This window comes from Cygnus olor, chromosome 7 (genome assembly GCF_009769625.2).
Source record: "Cygnus olor isolate bCygOlo1 chromosome 7, bCygOlo1.pri.v2, whole genome shotgun sequence".
NCBI lineage: Eukaryota > Metazoa > Chordata > Aves > Anseriformes > Anatidae > Cygnus > Cygnus olor.
Genome location: NC_049175.1, coordinates 6,780,257 through 6,807,315, shown reverse-complemented (window position 1 = coordinate 6,807,315; position 27,059 = coordinate 6,780,257). Strand labels below are relative to the sequence as shown.

The window sequence follows — 27,059 nt, the reverse complement described above, 5'->3', positions numbered from 1 at the left end:
AGCTCAGGCTTTTTCATTGAGGCTGAGTCTGATCCACAGGCAGAACAGGGCTGTGGGCTGACTTTGGCCCCTGCAACCTAATTTTCATCTTTCTGAACAGAATGTGAACGGGCTGTGATCCCTTTAGACCTGGTGAATATGTACTGAAGCAAATGCCAGCTTGCAAAGAGGCAGCAGCAACTCATCACAATGTCTGCACCCACCTCACTGTCACAGCCAAAAACAGGCAGGTGCCCAAGAAGGGGACCAGCCGACAGCTCAGGGGGCCCTGCCCTGCTCTGCCACAGGGCTACGGGCACCCTTGCATGCTACCTCACTCATGGTATTGGCCATAGTCTATGCTTTGTGGCAGAGCCTACCATTGAAAGGAGAAAAGAGAAAAACCTTTAAAATAAAGGAGATTGAGGCTCAGAAATAAAGGATAATAATCTGACAGCCAAGCCATTTTTCTTTTTCTTTAACCCAATTCCAGTGCTAATTTTTAAACCATCTGACAGTGTCCCATTTTGCTAAAACCTGCAATAACTGCAACTTCATTACAGTATACTAGGCACAACAATGAACAGATATTGAATCATGCTCTGGTTAATTATTAAGATACATTGGCCTGGAAAGAACATTCTGACTGAGAAAAAAGCTGAAGTCAATAGTGGTTTCAAGCCACAATACCTTGCGTTATTGTCTAGGTACCACAGGGAAATTGGTAACTCAAGAGTATGTAGCACTACGTGTTCCTCCATATAGCACATTCAGAGGATTAGAGTGCTTTCTAAAGTGGTTTCACCCTCCTTGGATAAAAAAAAAAACACCTGTAAAGAATAAATAATTTCCCATTTGCTGTTAGTCAGCCTCCAGTTATTGTAATAATGGCTTGTCATGACTCAGGTCAGGGTCTGAGGTGCAGGGGCAGGCACCTGCTGTAATCTTTTCTATTTCATCAACTTTCTATGCACTAAACACATATTCCCTTCCTCTTTTCCATTTCATGCTACTAGTCTGTCATCCCCTTCCATCTTCATTTGCCACTCTTGCCTAATCGCTTACCCTTTTTATTCCATTTTCTCCCATAGCAGGTGGTCCTCTACTTTCTTTGGAAATACAGTATTTCTTCTCATTAATCCTATTTCCTTTTCACACACTGCCTGGTTCACCTGCCTCCACTTACTCTCTCTTCCTCAGTTTCCTCCCTTGTCTAGCTTCTTTTTGTCCCATTTCTTTGTTTTTACTCCTCATTCTCCACCTTTTTTACTTTCTCATTTTCCATCTGTTTTTCTCTTCTGCTACCTTTTGTCTCAATGTTTCTGCCTTCCTTTTCTCCTTGCATCAGCGGAGAAGGAACCTTAGCATGGGTCCCATCCCACATCAAGACAAAACCTGAACTGCACCCCTCTCCGTCTGCTCTAGACCTTGCTTTTTAGATCACATAACACAATGAAGAACTTTCTGCATAGTTCTCAACTAAACCTCATATTTCTTTTATGAAATTTTGGGGTTTCTCACATCTGTGAGTCAGGGTGCCCAGTTGTCATGGAAGTCCTGCTTTGGAGGAAGAGAGAACCAAACAAAACTAAAATTGTAGCTTGCAGTTTAGTTGATCTAAGTTGTTGACTTCACCAGCTACTGAGTCATCAATTCAGCTAAGTCTTGTTTTTATGCTATTAAAAGACATGCTACAGACACTCTCAGAATTGCTGATGAAAAGCATTAATCTTTTGATAATACCTACTTCCAGTGCCCTGGACAGCCAGTCTCTCTTCACTAGTAAACATAATTTCTTCCAAGAAACCAGACATTTGAATGTTTAGCCACTTCAATGACAATATTAATAGAAATATACCTCTAAATACCATGTCTGGGTCTCCCAATGCATTTTCTTGTCTCCCAGATTAAATGATGGAGATGCTCAGTGGCAGTGAATGCATTTCCCTTTACATTTTTGAAGCAGCGAGGAGGCTACTGATGCCTAACAAATCAGCCATGCTAACAACTCCATGCGTAGTTCTGTGAAGCCGATACTAAAACTCAGTGAATCGTATCTTGTTTTCTGGTAGACAGGGCCCTGGAGTTGTTTGAGATACCTGACACTATTTCACGAGTCTGTCTCAACTTTATTAAGCTCTAGCAATCCCTCTCTAATTTAACGTCATATCTAGTTTGACTTCTCTTCAGATTTCTTACAAGCCAAGTCTACTCACCATTCACGAGGCAGTAATGAATACTGTTAGGCTTTCCTCTATCTCCATCAAGAGCAACAACAGTGAGGACCTCAGAGCCCTGAGGAGAAATGGGAAATTACTTTGTGTGCTCAGATCAAAAAGCAATGATATCGCAACTGTGTATTAATAAACTGAACTTCAGCAAGTTTTTCTGCAGCGAGGTGTGGAAGGAAGAGTGGGTACTTTTGCTCATGCTGCATGGGGAACACACTGAGGACCACTGACTCCCAGCTAGAAAAATCAGTGCTTAGCTTTGCCAAGCAGGAAGGATGCTACTCCTTGGATCAACTCTGTGTCATTCCTACACTGATGATTTTATTTGTTCCCAGTGATGTTACAGCCCATACATGGTACCTCTACACAAAGTAGGGATGACCCTGCCACCACTTGTTCCCTGTGAGGCCCCTGTGTGACCTGCCCTCTCCAGCACCATGACACTACCTGCACCAACAGCAGAGTATCCTGCTTCAGCACACGGGCCCCAGCTGCCCCAGGTAGGCCAGGGCTTGCTGCAGCCTCAGGGCATGCCATGTGCTTGTCAAGATACTGTGCCTGTTTCCCTGCATCCAGCCTCTTGTCCTTTTTTCCAGTTCACCTTTAGGTGAGCACCAGAGGACTGGCAGGCACACTGTGCCACTCCCCACGAGGTGCCCCTGCCCACCACTGTGGCAGTGCTGGTGCCATGGGTGTGCAACAGCTGCACATCCTGCACAGCCACAGGCTTGGGCAAAGGATTTGGAGTAACCCATCTGAGACCTGAGATTTATTTTGGTTCACTACCAAGATGCCCTCTGGTAGCTGCTGGACAGGCTCCTGGTGTTGCTGTGTGCCCCATGGCATGCTGAGACCCAGGCAGCCACTGAGGGGTCATCAGATCATTTTTGTACTACCCAATACAAGTTCAGACAGGCAGCAAAAGCAAACCAAGGATCACAAAGGAACTTGCCTCATTGAACATTTAGGGCATAAAATTGTGACGAAAATTATGATGATTTAACTGTCCTTAAAAGCCTCGCTGTCTGTCTGCGCGAGTAACATGGCCGTGGGCCATACGTACAGAGCTTGTACGCTGGAGACCATTTGCTCATGTGACTATTCCTATCAACTGCAAAGGATGATGACTGTCAGCATTGCAGTGCTCACCCAACTGACAATGAATTGCACAATTTAGGCCTCTAAATTCAAGTGCTACTGTTTTGGACTGCAAAAACAGGAACACTGAAGAAACTGTTAGTTAATAACAAATGGCAACAGGGAACATTTTGATGACAACCCTTGAGTGAATTTTTCAGATGAGAGCAAGGTTCTGTTAGAGCAATTGGAAATACAAAACTGTACTTATTATCATTCATGCTGGAAGCTGCAATAAAATCTGCCTATAGGGCAAAATGCAGTGCAGTCCCTTTGAAAGTGACACAGTACTTGTAAATCCTGACAACTCCACCAAGGAGAAAAGAAGCAAGTTTACAAAATTAACATCAAATGTGTAAACAACACTGGAATCTGCTAGCTTATCTCTCTGTGGATTTCATTCTAATAGCAAAACTCACACTGGGAAGGACCTGTTTGTGCTTCCATCATTATAATATCATAATGGTGTAAATTATGAGCTCAGGTTGGATGTAATTAACATTTATTGACTCCTGTTTCCATGGTAAACACTAACTCCCATGTGTACCTGGTAGTTATTTCAAGATCTATATGCAACTATGCAGAATAAATCAATATACATAATATCATTCATTCTGAACTTCTTCAAAATACACAAGCAATACTCCTCTACGCTGCTGAAATGTAACAGCCTATGAACTGAATTGCAATATATAGTCATGCAAGGGCTGAAGTGTACATCGGAGTTCTGGACAGAAAGTAAAGACACAATCTCTCCTGAAACTCAAGGGAAGATCAGGTGAACAGGGTGCCAAGACACCGACAATAGTCTAAGGTTGGGTATTTTCATAAGCAGATACCACTTCTCATCCTACGTACAAAGAAAATTTTAATCAAAACTTATGTATCAGGGTAAAAACTGATCCATATACAGTATCATGCCATTGCGTAGATATGGGGACAACTCATTAGTGTGCAGCTTCTGGAATAATATATAGCTGGAAGAATCATCAACATCAAGAATAATATACAGCTGAAGGCACCATGGTGGATACAATGAATTAACTCTAAGCTCTACACTCTCTTTTAAGCAAGCCTGCCATTAGGAGTTCCTGAGGTGATGGCACAGGCAGGAGCTCACTGTACTCCTTGGTTTGTCTGTGGTATATATGAAGTAGTATCTTCAGCAGCAGACACGTGCCAACAAATGCAGTCTTAGGAGATCTCATAAGTGGTTCTGCTAAGTATGTCCCTGCTTGCTTCATAATCTGATGGATTTTAGGCCTGGATGGACTTTCTGGCCCCTTCTGCCTATCTTGCCACCACTAAGCAGAAAGTATTCTGCATTATGGGGATGTCAGGATTGCCTGTCATCAAGGGGACAGGACAAACGGCCTAGAGCATGGGTCCACCTTGACTGAGATGTGAAAGACTGCACTTCTCCTACAGGTGAAAACCAGCACTTACTGCGAGTGTATCCTCATAGACATATCCATAGTAGGGAGTCCCGATGAACATGGGAGGTGTGTCCTGAACATCCTCTACATTGACAGTAACCGTTGTTGTGGCTGAAAACACTTTGTTGTCTCCCCTGAGCTTCCCACCACCGTCCTAGAAGAGAAGTGATCATCAAAAATCTGCTGAAATATATCTGCAAATCAGTTTAAGGCACTGTACACACCTCATGAGTCTTCACAAGCACAGTCCCAGGAATCCCTTCTCTCTCTTAACACACAGACTCATCTCTACTTTCCTATTCCCTTCTCTTTTCCATTTGTCCTGCTTCCTCTCTGATTAGGCAGACATCTTGCAATGTCTCAAAAGTAATTTCTTTTATTAAGGTGGTTGTGACAATATATGCAATTATATACGATCCGTTGTCAAGAACAGATGGGATAAGGAAATTCAGCTTTTTTTGAGAGAGAGAGAAAGGGGAAAGCTAGAAACAGATGCAAAAAAATAGCAACCAAGATCTACAGCTTTTCATCCTACATATAGTCTTGCCATAAATTCAAGACAATGTGAGGTAGCAAAGTAGTGCATTTCCAGGGAAAAATTAAACAGTGCAGGTGATCAAAGTCTCCTAGGGACTCTTATGTGACATAAGTGAAAGGATGGAGGAGCACAAAGTCAGAAACTGTTAGAGAGCCACCGTGTATAAACAGTGTCTGGGGACTTTACTGCAATCAACTCTGTGCTATCGATACAGCAGAGCCAATTAGAAAAATGCCTCACAATTTCAGAAGCTTTTAACAGTCTCAGTCTCAGAGCATTGGCTGGATGTCAGTAGTCATGCTCGTATGAATTGTTCAGCATGTCTGCTGTGTCTGTTCTGCAACTTCCATTCTTTTGGGGAGAGACAGGTTTTTTTCCTCCTTACTGCCCAAAGGCAGCATTTAGACCAAATTTTTGTTATTTCTCTTCAAATTAACCCTGGCTAAATAAATAACATGATCCATACACTTTTCATAAAACATGAGAAACTCGAAGTCACCGTAAGTAGCAGCAAAATCATTTTCTTTCCACCAGTGTGACTCTGCCTGTGTGACAGCTCTGCACAGGATCCTGAGAGACTTTACTTCAGAATCCCATAAACTTCTAATGCCTGTTATGAATCCTCAGCTGTGCCACAGGCACAGCACTGCTGAGAACGATAGTGGAAAGAAGGGATGTGCAGCAACATTTGCAGGATTCGAGTAAGATCCTGCCACAAGGCAGCAGAGAGGTAAAAGAAAAGCATCCACAGCCATTTCCATGAAAGTCACTTGTGCGCTGCTCTGGGTCCAGCTGTCTCCTCTGTCTTCCTGTGGCTAACGACAGTGACGCACACTGCCTGCCCGCCAGGGGGTTGCCCCTTTGTTGTGGCAGGGCTGTGTGCTGGACAATAGGAGGGAGCCCTGGGCACCTGCACTTGCCCAAAGAGCCTGACACTTCTCAAAGCTGGGGCTGATACACCAACTCTTTTGCTTCTAGGTGACTCTTAAAGTGCACAGGTGACTTTCTGCAGCTGGACTTACTGCCCTGGCACTGAAGCCTGATCTAAATGTGGGAAACCCACCACCAAATGCCTCCAGATGTTACTCAGCTGGTCACCTTTCCTCCCTCACTTCTCCACGTTACCCATCATACCACCAGATGTGGCAGACGGAGTGAGTCTGCTGCCTCAGTGTTACGCTTATTTCAGAGACTGTTTAAGCCATATCTCTATTTGACCTAAGCCGCCCTTCTCAAATGCAACCCTTCATCTCCTCTACTTTTGAAAAAAGCTTTATACCTTGGCTACGACAACGACAAAATGTGTTCTTGATTTCTCATAGTCCAGGGTGACCCCTGTCTTGATGCGCAGGACACCACTGTGACGGTCTATTGTAAACTTATTAGCATGGATGTTCTAGAAGAAAAGGAGAAACAGCGAAAGATTACAGGTATGGAAATAAGATTGCCGTAGGGATTAATCTTCTATTTCATCTTCTAAGGGAAAAGACCAGAATAATGATATGGTTTGGGTGAATAATGTGTTTGATGAATTTCACCTCTGTGTGTTTATGAACAATTCATGAACCAACCATGAGTCTCTCATTATTCAGAATAAATCAGTTAGCTTCAATGTAGATTTAAAAAATCTTTTAGTATTTCATTGTGAAATCTTAAATTGGCTAACAGTTCATTGCACACAATGAGATAGAGAGGCCTAACCAGGCTGGGGTGGGGGAGAAGATGTGGGAGAAAAAAGGAAGAAGAAAAATGGTGTTATCCCTTAGCATTTCAAAGTTCTACTGGCTTCAAAGAAACAGGCATGTTGCATGCATAGATTATTGTCAAGGATTTAAATGTTTAAGTGATTTTCCAAAAGAAACACCTAAAAGACATCCGTTTTTCAAAAGAGCCTAAAAATGTCACCCTCCCTTCTGCCCGACTGGAGCTATCCATGAACACAGCTCTGTTTGGGTTTCCATACACAATTGCTACTGTTGGATAATCTTTGTCTTTTTGATGGATGTCACCGCCTGCCCACACCAGACTTTCAAAGAAATTTTTTTCTGCACAACTTGAGAATTCCCATAAATTGTGCCAAAAGATATAGCAGCATTTTTTCAACAAATACACATATTTAGTATGCTTTTTGGTATACAAATATATTAGGTAGACACAAGTTTGAAATAGCTGTTCCTTGGCTTCAGAGTCTATCAGCTTTCTGGAAAAAGCCCCGTGTAAAACTGAATCCTGCACATACTGCATTTTAATTGGATCATAATCGGTGAAATCAAAACTAAATTTCAACAAGGTGTTCTTTCACAGTAGGTCCAAGGTCTTCACAACATTAGCTTTAGTGCTATGCAAATATATTCCAACTTGTTTCTGTATTGTATCCAAGGTAAACATTGCAACTGATCGGTTTTTGTTTTGGTTTTTATTTTATTGTCTCTTGACTAAGGGGAACTGCAGCTCGTCTGGAAGAAGCTGCTCATAGGAAGAAGGAATTTGAAGGACATCATGCAAGAAGTTGTACTTTTGGCATGCAAGGGGTCTATAATACAGAAGTTCAGCTTTACATACAGAGCCCTTTCTGTTCTTCACCAGTGGGCGATACCTGAAAGGCTGGTTTCAAGCAGGCATTGGGCTTTGTCAGTGAGGAGACTTAGTACCCAGTATTTTACAGTGATGTACCAGTCTGCTACATCCAAGTGCAGATTTGGGTTTCCAATGCATTTTGCTTTCTAAAGAAAGCAATTTCATGCTTTTGAAATCCCACGTGCACACAAGACTAGAAATTAGACTTGCTCTCTCCGTCACTCCAAAGGGGCCAACAGGAGCTGTGCTGCAAGGATTCCCGCTGGCAAGCACAGGAGTGACAGTGGCAACCCCAGCTCCAACCCCTGCCTGTTGGACTGCACTTGGCTGCTCACCAGACAATATCCAATTTGTCAAAGCTTGTTTTCTGGTGCACAGTACAAAATTGGTCCTACAGACACTACTAGCAGTTCGATCCTCTATATCTTAGGAGAGAGATGTTTTTTGAAGGTACAGGCAATACCTTACCTGCAAGAAGTATGTGATACTTCCCCCAGAACCAGTGTCTCTGTCCACTGCCTCGATCTTAAAGATACTGCTGCCAGAGGGAGTGTTCTGTGACCAGAAAGAGGTACCAGAGTCAGACAGAAGTGGCAAATTAGGGGAGTTGGAAAAAATGAAAAGTGAGCATGCAAAGAGGCAGAAAAAGAGAGCTAGTAGAAAGAATATAAATGAATGAGGGGACCGAAGAGCAGAAGGAAAAGAGGGAAGAGATTAAGAATGGAAGAAACTGGAGAAGACCAAGAAACAAGTAAAACTTTCTGGAATAAACACGTCAGGAAATCTGCTAACTTGTTCCCTAAGTTTGCAGTAAATACTAAATTCCTGCCCAAATCCCAAAACAAAACAATGCCAATTAGTTCTGCTGATTTTGTTACTTGACTGAAAACAAACTAGTTCCTCTTTACATTCTATTGAAATATAGTATGCAAAGAAACTTCACAAACCTCTGGCACTTGGACTATGTAAGGTGTATTGATGAACTCTGGGCTCTCATCATTAGCATCTGTTACGAGGATCCTAACTTTTTCCGAAACCTGGAGTAGAATATGAAGAACATGTTATATGTCAAGCTGATTTACAACAAAATCTGTTCATTTGCCTACTAAGGTGTAGCCAAAGGCAATGAAAAATTTTGTAATAGGATGCCTTTGCACTACCAAAACTGAGTATATAAAAGAGAAAACAGAAAACCACAAAATCCAGAAGAATTAGCTGTGTGGAGAGCATGCAGATATCTCTAAACTAAATAAGGAGTCTTAGAGTACTTTATAAAGTTATAGATCAGGGCTGATTTTCGTAAGTCATCTTCTTTACGGCATTCAAGATACCATGATATATTTTATGGGAATACATAAAAGACAGTGTACAGGTTGGTACTGACAGCCCAGAGCATTCATTAATGCCTTGTTTGTATCATATTAGGTTAATAGCATGCATAATTTGGATGTAACAAATGCATGTTTTTAATATTTAAGAATCTACCTTGAAGAAAATGCATGTTCTTTTTCTAAAAATATGGATGCAAGTATATTTGATGAACTTCCCAGTTGTCTACAAAGTGGGCAGGTGGATGCGATCCCATTAGTAGCTATTTATGGAGATTGTGGGGGTAGTTGTGCCTGTAGGACTTGGGTGTCTCCCAAGCATGCGGTAATCTCACTTCATTTGTTTGAGATGAGAAAAAGCTCTAGAGTTATCCAGTTCTGTGGACAGTAAGAGGGTCCCACTTTTGTTGCTCCTCTAGTGATGAAGCCCAGGTCCTCTTACCGGCAGACTAACATCCTGACTGTGAGAGCGTGTCTGTAAACTGAAAACACCAAGGAAGTTTGTAGAACTAGGACTGGATGCTTGTGCAATGCCTCAGTTAAGCCCTTAAAGATTAGACATGATCAAAGCTTTATTCAGCAGCAGACGAAAAACCTCACCACCTTAGCTAGCCTAGGCAAATCTTCTTAATGCCATACTAGAGAAACATTGCGGGGGTGGAGGGACAGTCAGTTCTCATGTGTCTAACAGTAGGTTCCTGTAATGTCACATATTTCTCCAAAAAGCCTTCAGCTCCTTCTTAGTTATGAATCCCACTGAGCTGACAGCGAAACTTTGTAGGAAGCTGCTTTTATTCTGTAGGCCACTAAGTCAAGCTTTCAGCTCACAGTACACTGTAATTATCCTCAAACAGCTGAGTAAGGAGCTGGAGTGAGACCTGAGTTACTGGCAGTTCAGTGGCTCCTGAAACAGGAGGTAAAACTCTAATGAGATTGTTTTCTGATAAAATGAGATAGTCCCTGTAAGGTAATTTAATGGGAGGAGGTACAACTGCAGGGTGGACTGTTTGACAAGTTAGAGTATAATTAAATGCTTACTGTACTCAGGCCATCTGAAATACTGACAATAACTTCAATCTCATCTTCTTTCTGTAAACCAATAAAATTCATTTGTTAGAGAGAAGGTTCTGCCGTTATTGGAAAATGAACTGCAGATTTAAACATATTTCAGCAGGTACATGAAAATAACAACTGATACCACAAAACCATCACAGGAGAGACTAAAGAGACCCCTCAGGGGCTTCAGCTAAAGGGCTCCTTGGACTTTCTGGAGCTACTGTCAAGAGATGGGTGCTCTGGGAATTCATATTGTCCTATAAAGTGCTTGTGAAAAATCAGTCATCTTTTTGAAGAAACGCTTCCTAAAACAACATTGTGTGTTCAAAATTCTTAGTATACAGTATTTTGAAGGGTTTACTAAGTATTGCGTACTCTTTGCTGCAAAGCATACGTGATGATTATGCCTGTGTTCCTGCAATAAGGTTGCCTTTAGGCCACTGTTGCTGGGAACATCTTTAACCCACATGGTTATGGGTCAAAGCGCTACATGTAACTAGGAAAGTGTCCCGGAACACTGCTTTCATAAATCTCTACTTTCTCCTAATGACAGGAGAGTCCTAAAGAAATACAGATTCTGCCTGAGGATTATAGGACTGTTCTTGATGGGGTGAGGGTCGGGGAAGATAGGAATAAAATATAAACTTCTCTTTTGGCAAAAGATGAAAAAAGCCCAGAGCTGCCAACAAGTTAGATAGTAGCGTTAGTGGTGCAAGTCAACTGGAAAACAACCTGATGGGTGAATTATCATGTCTCAGAATTATGAAGTAAATTACATGTTTCAGGTGACACAAATTGATGTTGCCCCTCACAGCCATTGATCAATGGAAACATAAGGAAATTCCATGAATACGCAAAGTGGTGACATTTTGCTGTACTCTACCTCTCTGTCAAGTTCTTCAATCAGTGTAACATTTCCAAGGTTTCTGTCAACAGAAAAGTAGCGTCTTGATCCAGCTTCATAGGTCAGGCCATACATCACGGGATCTCCTTCAGGATCAGTTCCATTCAGGGTATACACATAGGTACCTGAAAAATTGACCAGTGACGTAACCACAGGGAAATGTTCAGTCAGTGAACACTTTGTTGATTTGCTCCCTAAGAACTCAGCCCTCCTGTAGCAAGCAAAGCTTCTGTGCATCAAACCCACTTACTGGGAAATACAAGTACATAGACTGTTCAATAGTCCTGATTGTCACTTTTTAGCCTCATGGTTAAACCGAATTCATCAGTGCTGGTTTCTCTCAGTTAGGGCCCTTTCCTGTGCAATTGCACATAGATCAATACTGTCTGCATCGTAGTGATGACACAGATAAGTTCTTGACTAACTATCAACACAGGTGAGCCTGAAGTGATGCTGTTGTAGGGCCCTCACACACCTTTTTCTATGGGAACAATGAAGTTGCAAACTAGCAGGTAGAGGAGCCCAGGAGTTGAAGGCAGCACTCACACAGAACAGGGCCCAGACTCTGGAGACGCAAGGACATTTGCCGACTTTTCCACTTTCAGAACTAGATGCAAAAGTCTTCTTTCCTGCTTAGCTCCCCCTCATTAGCTCCCTCTCATTAGATTTTCTACTTAACACACCCACTCATGCACATAACAATGAATAAATTCTCTAAATTCATCAATGTATTTCCTTCACAAGCTGGGGAAAGAGAGAATGTTATTTCTATTTTTAAACATTTGAAAAGCTGGTGCCAGTTTTTGCAGTAAAGCGACTTTGTTTATCAGAAGTGATATTTTCTGGGGGAGTTATAACACCCACATTTTCAAAACATGCTGCGGGTTTATTAGCATTACTTTTTTTAAACTCAGATGTTTGTCATTCTAATGTGCATTAGTATCCTCACCCAAGTAACTTCAAGCACTTTACAATTATCAGTTAACTGAGCCTGATATATAAAACGCTCGTTTTCTTTTTCCTCCTAGCAGTCTGATGCAATGTGGATAACTTATCTGAGATATCTAAGTCGTAGAGGTTCAGAACACAAACTAACAAAGTTCTAACAAGCTTCTAACAAAGTTCTTTAAATTGGAAATACTACGAATGACTGGTTGGTGCTGTGTTTTGCTTTTGCACAGGACACAGAGATAGGATGGAATGACCACTGCTAAGTAAGTTAACAAAGTTAGGGCAGAACACTGTCAAAGAGAGCCCAGAAGATTCCAGTTTTAACTACTCTGACCCTAAGTCTGATGGATTTTTAATTCTATGAGCAGAAGTCATAACCTTTTTCACATATCCTCACTGCAGTGGCAGTGGAGTTTTTCACTGACCAGCCCCATATATATGTTTAACTCCAGAGCTTTGGCTGAGGTCCTGCCAATGCACAGACAGGTAAGCTTCTTGAAGCTTTCTTTAGTTTTGTAATGCAACCTCATTTGCTTATTTCTTGACATGAAGCAGAAAACTGGCAAGCTTAATGAACACACAACATCCAGACATCAGCACTGATACTTAGAAAATATAGCTGTTGCTGTCTGCACAGCAAGAGATTATGCAAAGCCATGCTGGATCTGTGCTCACTTGCAAGTGACCTCTCTTATGGTGATTATCAGGGCAATTATCTGGGCAACTTTGTACAGAAAAAAAAGTTAAAAAAACAATGAGCATGTAGAACACATACAACAGACTCTATTATGAGCTAGCTCAGCCAGCCAACAAATATTCAGGGTTTGCAAAACAGGTTTACAAAACTGCAAAAATGCTTTCCACAATTTTGGTAGACATATCCCACAAAACAGAGAAGGAAATTACAGGACATCTGTGTTGTTTTTAGGGAAAGACAATGAGCAGTATGATGAGACTTCTCTTACCATAACACCTGAACTGTATACATAAAAAGAAAGGTAAGGAGAGGAATAAACTGGGATTGTTTCAAAACAGTGTCCTAAGAGGACACCCACCTCTCGATATAGCTGTCTACAGAGGAGATAGAAGTTTCAAGACTGTTAAAGGTACAGCCCCAGCACTGATCGCATTTGTTCTTGTTTTTCAAAAGCTCTCTCAGTAGCACAGCTAGGTCCAAATGAAGAATTCAGGCATCAACTGTTTTCAGACCAACTCTTTTTTGTCCTTTTTCTGTCACTAGAAGTTTTTACTTCTTAATTGCTTCTGTGCCCTTCTTTTTCACTTGTCCTGTCCCTTCCACTTCATACACTGCTGCCTGTCCTGCCTGTTTCCAGCACATGGAGGTGTCTGCAGCTGCTGAGCAGCACTGCCTGTCCAGTGGAGAAGCAGGATGGACACCACGACCCATGTCTGTGGTCTTTCACAGCCTGTGGGTGACAACCGGGCACGCGGCCCAGTGCTGGGACTGGGGTTGCCCCACGCCACCACCGCTGCCAAGCGCTCCTCAGGGATGGCCAGGCATGTGTTAGAGAAGAACAGGACTGTGAAAGTTCAGGTGAACACACCTGAACCTGCTAGACTTGTTCTTCTAATCTGATAATTTTCTCTCCAGCATCTTCTAGGAATTTTCTTTTGAGAAAAACAGGAATTTTCTTGTTGCTAGAAGTGAGGAGAAACATTGATATTGATCCAGGCTCAGATTACTGAGGTTTCTGAGCAAGTTTGCTTCCTAGCTAAAACTGATACTTCATTTTTCATAACACAGGGTACTTGTGTGCCTTTCAAATTGGATTGTGGATCAAAATTTCTCTTCTACCTCATTACAGTTCCTAATTTTGTCTGAACTGCAATTTCACTGCACAATGCTCTCTATATCATTAACACCCCGGGAATGCTTCTCAGCATAGTGTTAAAGCCAATTAAAAATCTCCTCTCAGCGTGCTGCCTCCACTTACTGAAAAGAAAATAAATGAAACACCGAGCCAAAATCTTATCAGGGAGCACCAAGTAAACAGCCGTTCCCTGTCAGAAAGATAAGGGAATGGAAGAATCTTTAGCCAGGGACATGGTGAGTGTGGTGTAAGGGCCCTGACGGATGCGCTGCACACCCCGAGCACCTGGGAATGGCACAGCAGGCTGGGTTGGGGATGTCCCGGGGAGCTGCACACTGCTCCTTGCTACAGCTGCTTGCCAGGCGCCATGCCAGACTTTCACCCTATTTTTCTAGTCCATCTTAAAAGCGATTTGCTCTTTGCTCCTGCTACTCAGGCTGAATGGCTGTCCCCTGATATTATTTCTTCACTTTACTTCATTTCTACCAAATTTATTCGCGGCCAGCCTCTGTCTGCGTGCTCTGAGGCTGTTTCTGCCCTCTCGCTGAAGACACGCACTCCCTCTCTGCTATGCAATGCTCTGCAAACAAATCCCCTCCTTGCCAAGTTAAACAGGCCAGGCACATTTTGGACTCATGTTCGCTCCCCGTCTTCCTTTGCCACCACAGCTGACATCTGTTAACAAGATGCTGAGAGGGATGTACATGGCCATGCTCCCAGGACAGGACACTTGTGCTCCCAGTGTCACAGCAAATACCATCTCGCCTGGGGTTATTCGCCTGTTCTCCACCCGTCTCAGCCAAATGCCCATCTATCTCCCCGCTAGAAGGGGCAATGAACAACTAACACAAAGCCCACAGATGCCTGTTTTAGACTGTGAGGTCACCCCAAGGAAAGCAGAGCTCCCGGATGACATGGATAGACACCAAGACTACCCAAAAACCTGCACCATACCCACTTGCTACAAGCTCCTGCTGCCTCCCGAGTGCCCCCGGTGACTCCTGCTCCCTCCTGTCCCAGCACACTGCGGTGGCTGGCAAAGCAGAGACAAGACCACAGAGGAGCAGCCCGAAGACCCACAGCTGAGACCCTATGGTGGGGAGACTGGGGTACAGCAGCAAGCACGCCATTTTGTGTAGTGTTACCTCTGCTACAGTGATGTAGAAGGCTGGCTGCATTTAACAAATTTGTTCTGGGAGCTCCTAATTTTCTTAGGGAAAATTTGTGGCTTTTAGTTTTTGCAAAAAGCTGAATATTTTTGCACCTTCAGAAAATTTACCCTTTTTGGAGTAATCTGAATGTGAGGCCATGGTGGGTCTCTAGATGTCAAGACAAAACTTGGGCTAATTGGTCCACATCTGTTTGCATAGTCAGCAAACAATTGTTATCTAAAAGAGAAGCATGCTAATTCTTTCACTCAGATATTTTTTGTGATGGGGGCAGGAAATAAATTGTGGGCAGGGTTCAGCTACTATGTTTGTGATGGATGAAATACAAAACCACAGAGAGCACACTGCCAGGGGGCGATTTCTGAGCACTGAAGGAAGGCCCAGGAACAACAGCAGGAACTCTTGCCTGCTAGGGGACCATCAGTTGGATCAGGGTAATAGAAACAGGAGGAATGATGGATACCAGAGAGGACAAGACAGGCCTCCACAGCCAGCCATGAGTGATGAAAGAAACCAGATCAGGAGCCTGCAGGAACAACTTGGGAGGCTTGAAGGACAGAGGGATCTGAGGTGGTCAGTCAGGTGGCAGGCAGCTGGGGGCTTTGATCACAAAGTGCCACCACAAATCGGCTTTTAATGGGGAGGCAGTGTATACGTGGGGCATGGGGGAAAACAAAAATAAATGCAAGCATGAAAGGCATGCAAAAATCTCCAGACATGATGCTTGGGCTTTGAGAAAGTAATGAACTTAGGCCTTATGAGTATGCATCAATCCCTTGCTTTGCAAGTCTTGTCAATGTCCTACTGTGAGGGCTTACAGGATTAATGAGGTAAGATGAGGAAAACAACCTGAAATAACATCTCACACATGCCATAAAACCTTGATTAGCGGCACAGGTACATTTTATATGTACAAAGAGAGCTCTTTGCAAAGAGCTCATCCCTGAACAACCCCACCTGCCCTATGGGACAGTCCCACAAACCACAACTGCTATCTCAGTTCCTAACTTTTCCCATTTTTATGTCTGCTGCTGGAGTGTGCTGCTGTTCTGGCCCTTCTTACATTGTCTCATGCTCTGCAGCTTTAAATGAGATCTGGAAATGCACAGGCAATTTCAGGCTTTCACACAGTAATAGCAATTGCTTTCTTTATGATAACTTATGTCACAATGTATGTAACTTGATAGACCACAACTACCTGCAAGTAGGCAAAATACCAGAGGGCAAATGAAGGTCGAGTAAAAGATGGTTTGAGCATGAAAATGCGTTTTTCTTGAATTTGATGCGTTCTTGCTGCTGTATCACTTCAATTTCTCTTTCTACAGTCACACAGAGAAACCATCATCTCCTTTTGGTGCTCTGAAATAGCGCATGCCCCCTGCCTACAGATGCTGGGGATCTTAACTAATACACAACACTGCCAACTGCTTGTCATCTTAGCAGTGCCAAAGACTATAAAATTCCTGGAGGCTTATTAAAGCTGCGGTTGATGGCATTGCTCACATCAGACACTGGCTGCTGCTGAGGCACAGCCAAGAAAGCTTTTCCTGCCTATGCTCCAGCTTCTGAGTAAGCACAGAGAAGACCAAACGCCAACCCACCCTGTTTTGCAGCACCTAAACCAATGCTGAGTGAAGCCATTCAGAACCAAACCTACAAAGGTTTTAATGCCCCTGCTTTGTCACCGATCATCCTGCTCAGGACTGAAAGATGACTGCTGGAGCGTGGACGCTTGGGACTGTGCATGGACATGGGAGACCAGAATCCTTCCCCTCCTTCCAGAGAAAGAACAAGGCAGAGGGACGAAGAGCAACAGCAACAGCATGAGACCCCTCACAAAGAGCAAAGCCAAAAGCCCAGTGGGCACCACAGCACCGAAGTGCCAGCGCTGTTCATGCTCTGCTCTCGGAGCCCCCTGCCAAACCATCCCTGAGGAGTGCCTGTGCTGACGTGGGCTGTGGGTAGCAGCAGCAGCAGTTTGCGTTGAGCAAGCCCCAAGTAGCCGTGTCCCAAGGGCATTTCCTCAAGTGCTTTCAGCAGAGAGGATCCTGCAGTACTCAGAGCTTTTAGGCAAGGTGCCCTGAGAACTACAGGCCAAAAAAAATACTTGCAGCTGCATGGCAAAGCCAGCACACAGGGACTCCTCAAAAGCATATCTTCCTTTGGCACAGGCTTCTCTAGGCCCTTTGCAAAAGTCTGAACTCAGCAACTCCAGATCCTTCACCTCAGCAAAACACTTTTGGTAGCACCTTTCGAGATTTAAACCACAAGTTGCTTCTCTCTTGTCTTTTAAAGTACATTTATAAAGCAGACTAGAAGTAGAGGCTAGCCAATGTAAACACACTCTGGCCAAAGCCAGCAAGCATGAGAAACAGCGGCACGACAGATGGAGCAGCTTGAGCTTTACCACAGCTGTAACCAAAGCATAAACACCCTGGGGAGCTCTGTGCACCTAGCCTGGTTGCTGTGTTACCAAAGCACACGTAAAAGCCCGGTGTGTATTTGCCTATCCTTGCTCAGGCTAGCTGCACGTATACTAACACAGCCTCCGAGCCCTCGCACTGCCGTTCTGCCATCTAGGCACGCACATGCTCCTTTTCTGCCCACCTGCAGCCCCAGACCAGCTGCACGGTGTCCCAGCACTAGAAAATCACTGACACAATCCACTGCTGCAGGGAGTGCTGTCACCTGAGTGGAACTGTGGCACTACAGTCCTGCTAGGAGGGACATTTCTGACTGTGCTGCAGCTTAGTGCCATCTTCAGCTCCCCATCTCCACGCAGGTGGCTGGAGGCCCCCAGCAGTGGCAGGGAGAGGCTGATGCTCTGTAAATGCCTGCGAGCAGGCACCACACCAGGGGATGGCAGTCAGGAGGCAAGTGAGTTGTACTGCCTGTGGTTTGAGGGGTGGCAATGGCAAACGTCACCCCAAACAAACTGGATCAGGGGTCCCATTTTGTTTCAGCAAGTATCCAGCATTACAAGCCTTATCTACACTAACAGACAAGCAGTTCCATGGGCCATCCTTGCTCCAGCACCAAGCAGAGCTGTCCTCATTGCTAAGGTAGAGCAAGTGTGTCTTGCAGATGAAGCTGGGCAAAGGTATGGCGCTAATCACAGCCTCTTGGTCTGCCTCTGGCTTTTGCATGTGCCACTACAACACTGTCGGCCTTCAGCTGAGGTTTCCACTTGAGCCTGACTGAGCTTATAGTGAAGCCCTGCTGCATCATAAGCAAGCTTGCCTCAAGTTAATCCGCTAGATGCGTCATTTCTACGCTATGTGATGCTTTCTCCCGCTCCTCCGTTCTGGTTGAACAGCAAAAGGAGTCACTGCTTCCCAACCATCCCCTCCTCACCCCCCAACATGTCCAGCATGGATCGTGGCTGGCTTTTACACCACTGGGCCAGAAATAGAGGTTTGGAGCAAACCCCAAGCAGCCACTTCTCCAAGCAATGAGTGCCATGGTCATATTTAGGATGATGAAGGCAGCAGCGTTGGACTTCAGAGGAGACTGTGCCCTCTGGATCCTGCCCTCACCCCCAGCACACTGCCTAAGACCTGGGAGGGGAGGTTTTGGGGTACACCCCTCCATGCATCTCTCTCCTCTTCACACAAGGCTGATAATAAATGGGTGCTTTGGTGCTCAGTTTGCAATGGCTAAATACTTTTCTTTACCTGCAACAGCTACAGACAACCCGTGGCAAATACTAAACAAAACCTCAGCATTACACTTGGAAAAAAGGTAGTCTTCATCACTGTGATATATTTTACATTAAATTTTTTAGATGTTAGGAAATTATTATTTCACCAAGGAAAATGTTGATTATAAATCATCTTTTTTTTTTTTTAAAAAAGCATAAATACATCTGCCTCAAAATATTGATAGTTGAAAAATGTACCAGTTTTCTAATTTTCAGTAAACAAAACTGTATCTGTTTTTTTTTAAAAATCACTTATTTAGACAAAGCAATTTTCACTCCGAGTAGAAACATTTTCTACCATTTGTACTGTAAACATGAAAAATGCGATAACTTTAAAGAAAATCATGCTTCTGTTACTTTTCAACGTATAGGTTGCTTTTATCAAGGCTGATAAAATTATTAGCAACTATGCTTTCTTATAAACATTTACAGAATTGATGAGACGATCCCAAAGGTCTGTGCTCTGACGTTGTTAATAGATTCATGGACCAAGAAAAGGGGAGCTAAATTTCGTGCTTTAAATTCAAACATGTCGTTTTAAATTGAGACCAATTAAATGCTTGAGAAAAAAACATGCAAACCCACAGTATATAACAACGCCTGCGACAAAATGTATGTTGCTAATCAAAAGAGCAAACAGCTCCAGTTTCACAATTTAAACATATCCATGTTAATACTGACCAACAGGTGTGTCCTCCGAAAGGCTCAGAAGTGCCATGTTCCCGTTTGTGCTTCTGGCTCCATTATCAAAGAAATAGGGGGCATAATTTGCCTGAACTGCAATCAAAACAAAACAGAAGCCAAAGAAAAGCATTTCACTGGTGGCAGTTATCTAGCTTTGTTAACTGACTCTCAGTAAACAAGAACTGTTTTGGGAATACTACGAGCACATAAGATATCCAGTTGCTGCAATGGACTTTCTGAATTGTATCTGTACAGATATTTTAAATAAAGTTACTTCTGCATGCTACTGTGCCAAAATTCACACAGCAGCAAAAAGAGAAAGAGAGCATATAAAAAACCACTACCAGAAACAAATCAAGTAGCAGGATCTCTAAGAAATCTCAATCAGATCCAGACATTTTCATTGCAAAATTAACCTTTTCAACTTGCAATGACTGTATGCCTCTCCCCTATGCTACACACGCAAATCTGAAACTTTCCCAGTGCCTTGGTACTTCACACAGTATTCTAAACACATTCTGCCTTAATATTATGCCTACTGCAGGAGCAATTAGCCACAATTAAATTGTTACTTACTTGCTGCCAGACAACAGCAAAGTTTAGAAAAAAAAAAAAACAAAAAAAAAGAACAAAAAGCATGTTAGTTGTCTGTCTACTGACTGACTGTAAGAGATTCAAAATAGCCCGTTTGAAATAAAAGTACAAATATATAAGCACAGAGGGTATCAATTCACAGGGGTCAGCAGCTGCCACGGAAGATATTTCAGGACAACATGACCACATCAGTAAGGATTGCTACAGAATTTAAGGTTATGCCCGTATCCTCCTATATTTTTATTTAAAGTGATTATTGTACTCACCCAGGCATACGTGCACCAAACTGAGGAATAAGGAGGGGGTGAAATGCCTTACATGCTTCATCCCACTGAAGAAAGGGCTAATTTCTTCTCTGTTTCAAGGGGTTTATTTATTTATTTATTTATTTTTCTCAAAGGTCCAGGAAAGTGTCCTTCAGACTGCTGTAGTGGAGAAATGTGCAAGAGGCAGTAACAGATGCTAAGATGTTAAGCGGATGACACGTCTTAATTTCTGAGGAATTTAAAGAAGCTCCTTCCTACCACCTAATTAGACCAATTACTTTGCAGGGAGCTGTGGGACTCATTTCTAAGACAAGATTTGGAGGAATCAGTGCAACTCTCACAGGTTCTGCTGTTAGCTCCGTATTTATGCTGTCCAAATGCAAAAGTCAGAGAGAAGGTAAATCTGAAAGCTGTTTTCTTTCTGAACTCTATCTTTAATGCTCTAAGCCAGTCTTCTATTTTTGAGAGCTAGAAGAGGTTTCTCTTTACTTTAGATTTGGTAATTGTGAGAAACTACAGAAAAAGAAAATATAACACTAGCAGCAAAGAGTAAATATCTTTGTTGCCGTTTTAAAGGAAACAATTACATTTATGATAGCCAAAACCAGACAAAATTACATACTAAAAATGCAGAAGTCAAATGTTCCTTTTGCAAGCTGGCCTCATCAAAACGCACGCGTTTCTGAAAATATCTTCTACATTCATCAAGCATTTTTTAACCAACACACAAAAAACATCTCATGGAAAAAACTTCATACAGTAGCTTTTCTGCACCACCTTGTTTTGGTTTTCTGCACATAAGAGGTGTCTCCACTAATTTAAAACTTATTTATCATCCAGTAAATTAGAGAGCTAAAGAAACAGCCAGCCTAGGAAGTTGTTCACAGCAAAAGCTTTGGGATGCTTACAAGGAACTTGATCAGTGGTAATACCTCCAGTCAGGGGGATCTTTACACAGCGGTTTAGCTGTTGACCTGAGGAAAAGCACTTGCCCTTTAATGCTGTGTTACCGGAGTGCTTGGTTCTATTTTCTTTTTAATTGGCAGTGTTCCTGAAAGAAACACTTAAGAAATGAACCAGAGTTCCCCATTGCAGTACTGTTCAATGTAACAGGAGTCACCCTTTCTTCCTGGCACACAGGAAGGATTTACACCTGTGCTGGCTGCACCCAGGACTGGTGCCGGCTCCAGTGGCTGTGCAGCCCTGTCCCTGCAGGGAGGGCTGCAGCAGAGCTGCTGCTGTTGCAGAGCTGCTGCTGTTGCAGAGCACTGCAGGAGGACCTGATGGTGCTGCTGAACCCCCAGGGCCTTCTGATGACCAGAGGCCAACCCTATGCCCGCAGTGCCCCTTGGCCACGCCGAGTGTGTGCGCTCCACGTAACTCTGTGCGCCTATGGTGCTCCTGAGACATCTCTGCTGGCCAAACACATCAACTGTAAGGCTCCCAGAAAGTCAGAATTAAAAATTTCATGAAAAATATTAACAGAACTCACCATCCACGGTTGAACTTGACAGAGAATGGCACAAAGAGCAAAAGCCTAGAAAAGATCCAGAATATTTTAGACAGATTCATGAAGACTAGGTACATCGGTGAGCAGCAACCACGACAATACAGATACAAATCCTGGCTCAGTACAGCACTAAATTACTGGCTGCCAGAAGCTTGAAAGTTAAACCAGCGGGAAAAAAACACAATTGCTCTGCCTTTGTCATCTTACTTCTTTCCTAACTCCCTCTTACAAGATCAGACCTGTTGTGTGACTCCATATGGCTACTCTTACACAGCAGCATTTGCAACATCTCCACATCAAACCAATGTGTGACTTCAACAGTGGTTTTGTAAAGCTCAGTGCAACCTGCAGCAGGCAGGTAAGAAATACAAATGTGTATTATCAGTGTATTTAAATTCACGATATGGTGACCCAAAGCTGAAAATTGTGTGGGAAGGGATACACATAAAAGAAGACACAAATCTAAGCCTGTTACAGATTTAACTATGCCGCACCACTGTCAACAGTAATACTGAACCACTGATAAAAATTAAAAAAAACACCTTTGTATGGTGCCCCAAAAGAAACATAAACAGCACTTAAATTGCCTCTCACCTGCCACCTCAATCTGGAATTGATAACACACCTTTTACTGCAATGTTTTCATAGGAAAAGTGATGGTGAATCCTCGCCAAAGTTAGTAGCTGTCTGTTCCCCTGGATGCATCCCCATGGGATCTAAATCTGTAGGGCCTGTATCTCCAAGGAAGCAAAATGTCTTGTTCGTCCTGAATTGCAATGAGTTTGAGCTCTTAAATCCTGTAGAATTTGAAAACACAGCTAATACGTTTTTATACACATTAAGATAATACAGCTGGGTAGCAACAATCAGATAATATTTTTTCCTGTCAGAAAATATTCTTGCTTTAATCTAGTACAAGGAACCAGGCTGATATCGATCAATATATGCTATGGAAGAAAGGGAGCAGGAGGGAGTTTCAGGAGAGTAATGTTTGTAGGAATGGCAGGATCCCACTCTATGTTGAACAAACCTTCCATTTCATATATTTTTAGAGTACTGAGTAGCAAAAATCAAAACAGAAGAATGAAATGCACCCGTCTGATCCGAACCAGTCTGTTTCCCAAGCTGTTTTGTTTGTTTACTTCTCAGTAGGAAAACAAATCTAGAAAGGTTCAAAATTTTCAGAACACAAGTTCTGGGTTTGGGTCACTGATCAGCAGTATCTACAAGCGTTTGTTGGACAACCTGAACTTTTATTAAAATCATCCAGAAAGAAAACTAACCACATACAAGCCCCTGCCAGCTCCTGCCCTCTTATCTTTTTGAGCTTTCAAGAACCTAGGGTACAAGAGGAGGGTACAGTTGTGCTCTCCATGGGTGCTGGTGTGCAAGACCAGGGTAAGAGACAGAGTAGCAGAGGACACTGGGGACAGCTGCTTCCAATGGCCTTAACTTGGAAAGAAATATAGCACAGGACCACAACCCCTTACACTATGCGGCGATACCAATGCTGAGCTCAGTGGTACCTGTGGGAGCAGGAGGTGGCCAGTTTACAGCTGGCAAAAAGCAAGTGCATCTCCCGGTCAGAAGCACCCAGCTGACACTCACTGCCACCTGTGCTGGCAGCCTAAGCGGAGGGCAAAGATCGAGCAGGCACAGAGATAAATTCTGCTTTCTGTATCGTGAGTGGCCCTTCCACCTCAGAGCAATCATCTCACTGCCGCCGACCTGGGGCGTGCCTGCTTGGCATATCAATGTGAGGTTTTCACTGAGTTGCCTTTCAATCAGTTTTTGGGTGCTTACATACGTACAGAAATTAAGAATGAGAGAAAAATAAAATTAAAGAAAAAAAGATTAAATTATAATCTGCTGCCTCACTTTGCTTTATATTAACTATGTTCAGTCTTCAGATTTTATGCCTACCTCCATTTGAGTTAACCCCCGTTATAAACTCTGGACAGTTTTGCTAAGTAATGAAGTCCACATTCATGTAAGAAATGCTCCAGCTACTCGTTTTCCTACGCTTGTCCTCCTATGCCGGCTGCATACAACATTAAGGGTTATCCTGGAGAGGAATATTTTGCATTTTGTGCATGTGTGTAAATAAATTCAACACAAAAGCACTGCGCACTTCGTGCAAACATTAGCATGTGCAGAAAGAGTCCAAGTTACACTCTGGCTTCCAGTCCCTGAATCAGATGCGACGAGGAGCTGTGGGAGTTACCAGTGATTTCTGGAGGCATTTTACAGAGGGTGATTCACTTAGAATTGCTTGAGGAAATAGCTGAGAAGAAGACAAATGGAGCCTAAGTCATTTTCAAGACCTTTTTTAAAATCCTCCCTATTTTCACATCTTCAGATGTGATAGGCGAGTTCTTGGCTTTGAAAGCAGAGGAAGTGGAGAAGGGGGGGCCTGTGACACGCACAACAGGTGAGGCTGACACCCTAACAGCCCTGAGTTTCACACAGCTGTGACCACAGCTGGGCCATTTCTTGCACACTGAAGGGTCAGTTCACTAGCAAGTCCCACAGCACAGCACAAGTGAGAGTTCTTCAAGCTGTTCTCCAAAGGTATTAACAGCAGCAGAACGTGCTAAGGAAAAGCAAGTGTAACAGATGCCCTTTGCTGCTTGGATGTTTTGCTCTCTGGCTGGGACCCGAGCAGGTGGTATGAGGGCTCTTTGTCTCAGCAGAGATGGTAAGCAGATAGTTGAGAAAGTTAAACGTGCAGCTCCCACCACACACAAAGCAACGCTAAAAAGTCTTGCCTGTTCAAACCACATCGTTTCTCCCCCTCAAAATCCACCCCCAAAGCACAGAGATAATTTAGATTGGGGCATCACCACTCTCCACCAACATCCATTACTACAGAGTACAAGTGATGGTGCTGGAAATCCAGGAACGAGTGTTGATAACTATTTCTGATGACTGTTTTCAGCAGCAAAGAAGTCTACATTAACCAGCTTTACATTCTCCTGGCACAGCACCAAATTTTCTGTCTGGCTGCTGAAAGAAACCATGGGAAGTGCACAGGGACCTTGCAGCAAAGGAACCTGAGCCACTCACACTAGCGTTTCATAGTATGAATAACAAAAGACAAACAGTCCTGCCTTTATGGTAGTTAAATCTAATCAGATACATGCTTTAGACCATGGTAATTTGAGACCTTGGCTGTGATCACCAAACTCCAATCCTCCCCGCTGCCAGAACAAATTAGCCACTTCCTGTAAGAAGTTCAGGTTATTTTGATGTATCCCATATACATTTGACATATAAATTAATAAATATAGCAAGAAACTTCCCATATTTTCTAAATGGATAGCAAGTCTAAGAGAGCAGGTACACAACCTCACACCTGTGATAATGTCTTTATAATCCTGACCTAATCTGAGGGCGAGACCTTTTTTCTATAAACGTATTTATAAGGAACCAAAGCTGGAAGTCTGCCTGCAGTAAAACCATTTACTTGTGTTCACCGCTACTGAAAAGGTAGAGGAAGGAAGCTCGAAGTCTTGTTCCAGTAACTGACAGCACTGTGTTCTTACTGAGGTTACAAGCCAGAACTTGGAGGAGGAAATACTTGTGTTGTCCAAGCATGCACAGACCAAGATCAGGTTATGGAGGTTATGTATGGTCAGTATTTCAGAAGGTACAAATAACGACAGATTTGCCTGTCTCCTCAAATTGACCGATATGGTTGAGTCAGAACAGAATCTTCTCTTTCTGGGGGGCTGTTTTAAATGCCAAACTCTATACATACATCTAAATAGAACCAGTTTTCATTCTCTGTAGGCCCCTACTTACTGGACATCTGATAGCATTTCTGCTTGGCACAAACTTTAGAAAGTTTGAGAACTCACTGTACTGCATCAGGAACCAACAAAAGCTAGCCAGGTAGCAGGGAAAACACACCAAGGTAGGAGGTACTGGTTTAGGGACAAGCAGTACCCAGGGCTCCGTAGGACAAACAAAGTAGTCTTAAAAACGGATTAATGCTATTCTGTGTGATCAGACAGTCCTTCTGTTTTGCATACCACAAAACAGTTAATTCCATGCTACAGTTCTATACGATGCTGCTATGAGGGAAACACAGCTGGGAGGTCTGCATCTCCAAAGGAACCAAGAAATGACAATGGAAGGAAAACAGAAGGAGAAAAGGCACCAAACATCCAGCAGTGTTAGCATTTCCACAGTGACTTCAAAGAGAAATCAAAATGCTTCCCAACTTTTTTTTTTTTTTCCTCTGGATACATAAACGCAGGCATAATGAGACTGTACTTTCATCCCCTACGAAAAAATCTCACAGACACTTGCCTTCATAATTTATCACGAATTATAGTCATTCACTGTGTGTGAATTCCTGGGAAGAGGAAGCAACACTCCCAGTGCTTCATCTCAGATACAGCTCCTCCTGGCTGCAGTCTGCCAAAGGGTGTTTGTAAAAATGGCACTGTAGATAACTGGGGAAAGGAGAACAATTGTCATGTCTAAAGTTCCTGCTAAGGCATTTTAGTAGCTTAGAGGCTCTTAAAGACCACTGAAAAATCCATTTACAATTCAGTAACCATGATCCCTTCCAAGCTACATATCGCTCTCCTCATTTTGTTTTGACAGGGATAAAAAAAGAACAATTAGTCCCTAGAATATCCAGGTATATTTAGATAGACTATATTCACTTCAGCAGCATGATCACTGATAGATGTGGTGCCATGGAGCATGACAGATCTGTGTGAAGGATGCCATTTAGCAGCAGACAGACAGTCCAAGTTATTTGTGGAAGAACTACAATTGTTCATTGTTTCGCCTGTAAAAAATGTAGATACATCAGATACATCTGAGTTTGTGCAGTTAGGGTGTGAATAATGAATGAATCAAGATTTTATAGTTTACTCAGTGTGGCTGAGAAAAATAACAAAACTTGTCAAGGCAGAACAAGGAAATGCTTATGTTTGCTCCATAAATCTTCTGGCTGGTGTGCACACCAAGGACATCACTGTATGGATGCCCTGCTTACAAGGCAGTGCTATGACTAGCTGAATCAGAGGATTTATGAAAATTAAACATATTTCTTTCACTGCCACACATAACCAAAGTCTGCTGCTTACTATAGGAAATGCACAAACACAAAGACCACAGCTGAACTACAGCCCTGGCTAGAAAACATTTC

General features: G+C 43.0%; 1 protein-coding gene across 1 annotated transcript in view; it reads right to left on the bottom strand.

Annotated features, from left to right (window-relative positions):
* Positions 1-27,059, bottom strand: part of CDHR1 (cadherin related family member 1) — a 52,834-nt gene that overhangs the window by 25,392 nt on the left and 383 nt on the right. Inside the window, 10 exon segments of the mRNA XM_040563526.1 lie at positions 2,196-2,274; positions 4,794-4,937; positions 6,601-6,717; positions 8,367-8,453; positions 8,846-8,935; positions 10,265-10,315; positions 11,166-11,311; positions 19,520-19,615; positions 20,383-20,541; positions 21,875-21,919. Coding sequence (XP_040419460.1) covers positions 2,196-2,274; positions 4,794-4,937; positions 6,601-6,717; positions 8,367-8,453; positions 8,846-8,935; positions 10,265-10,315; positions 11,166-11,311; positions 19,520-19,615; positions 20,383-20,443 — 871 coding nt within the window. The 5' untranslated portion in view covers positions 20,444-20,541; positions 21,875-21,919.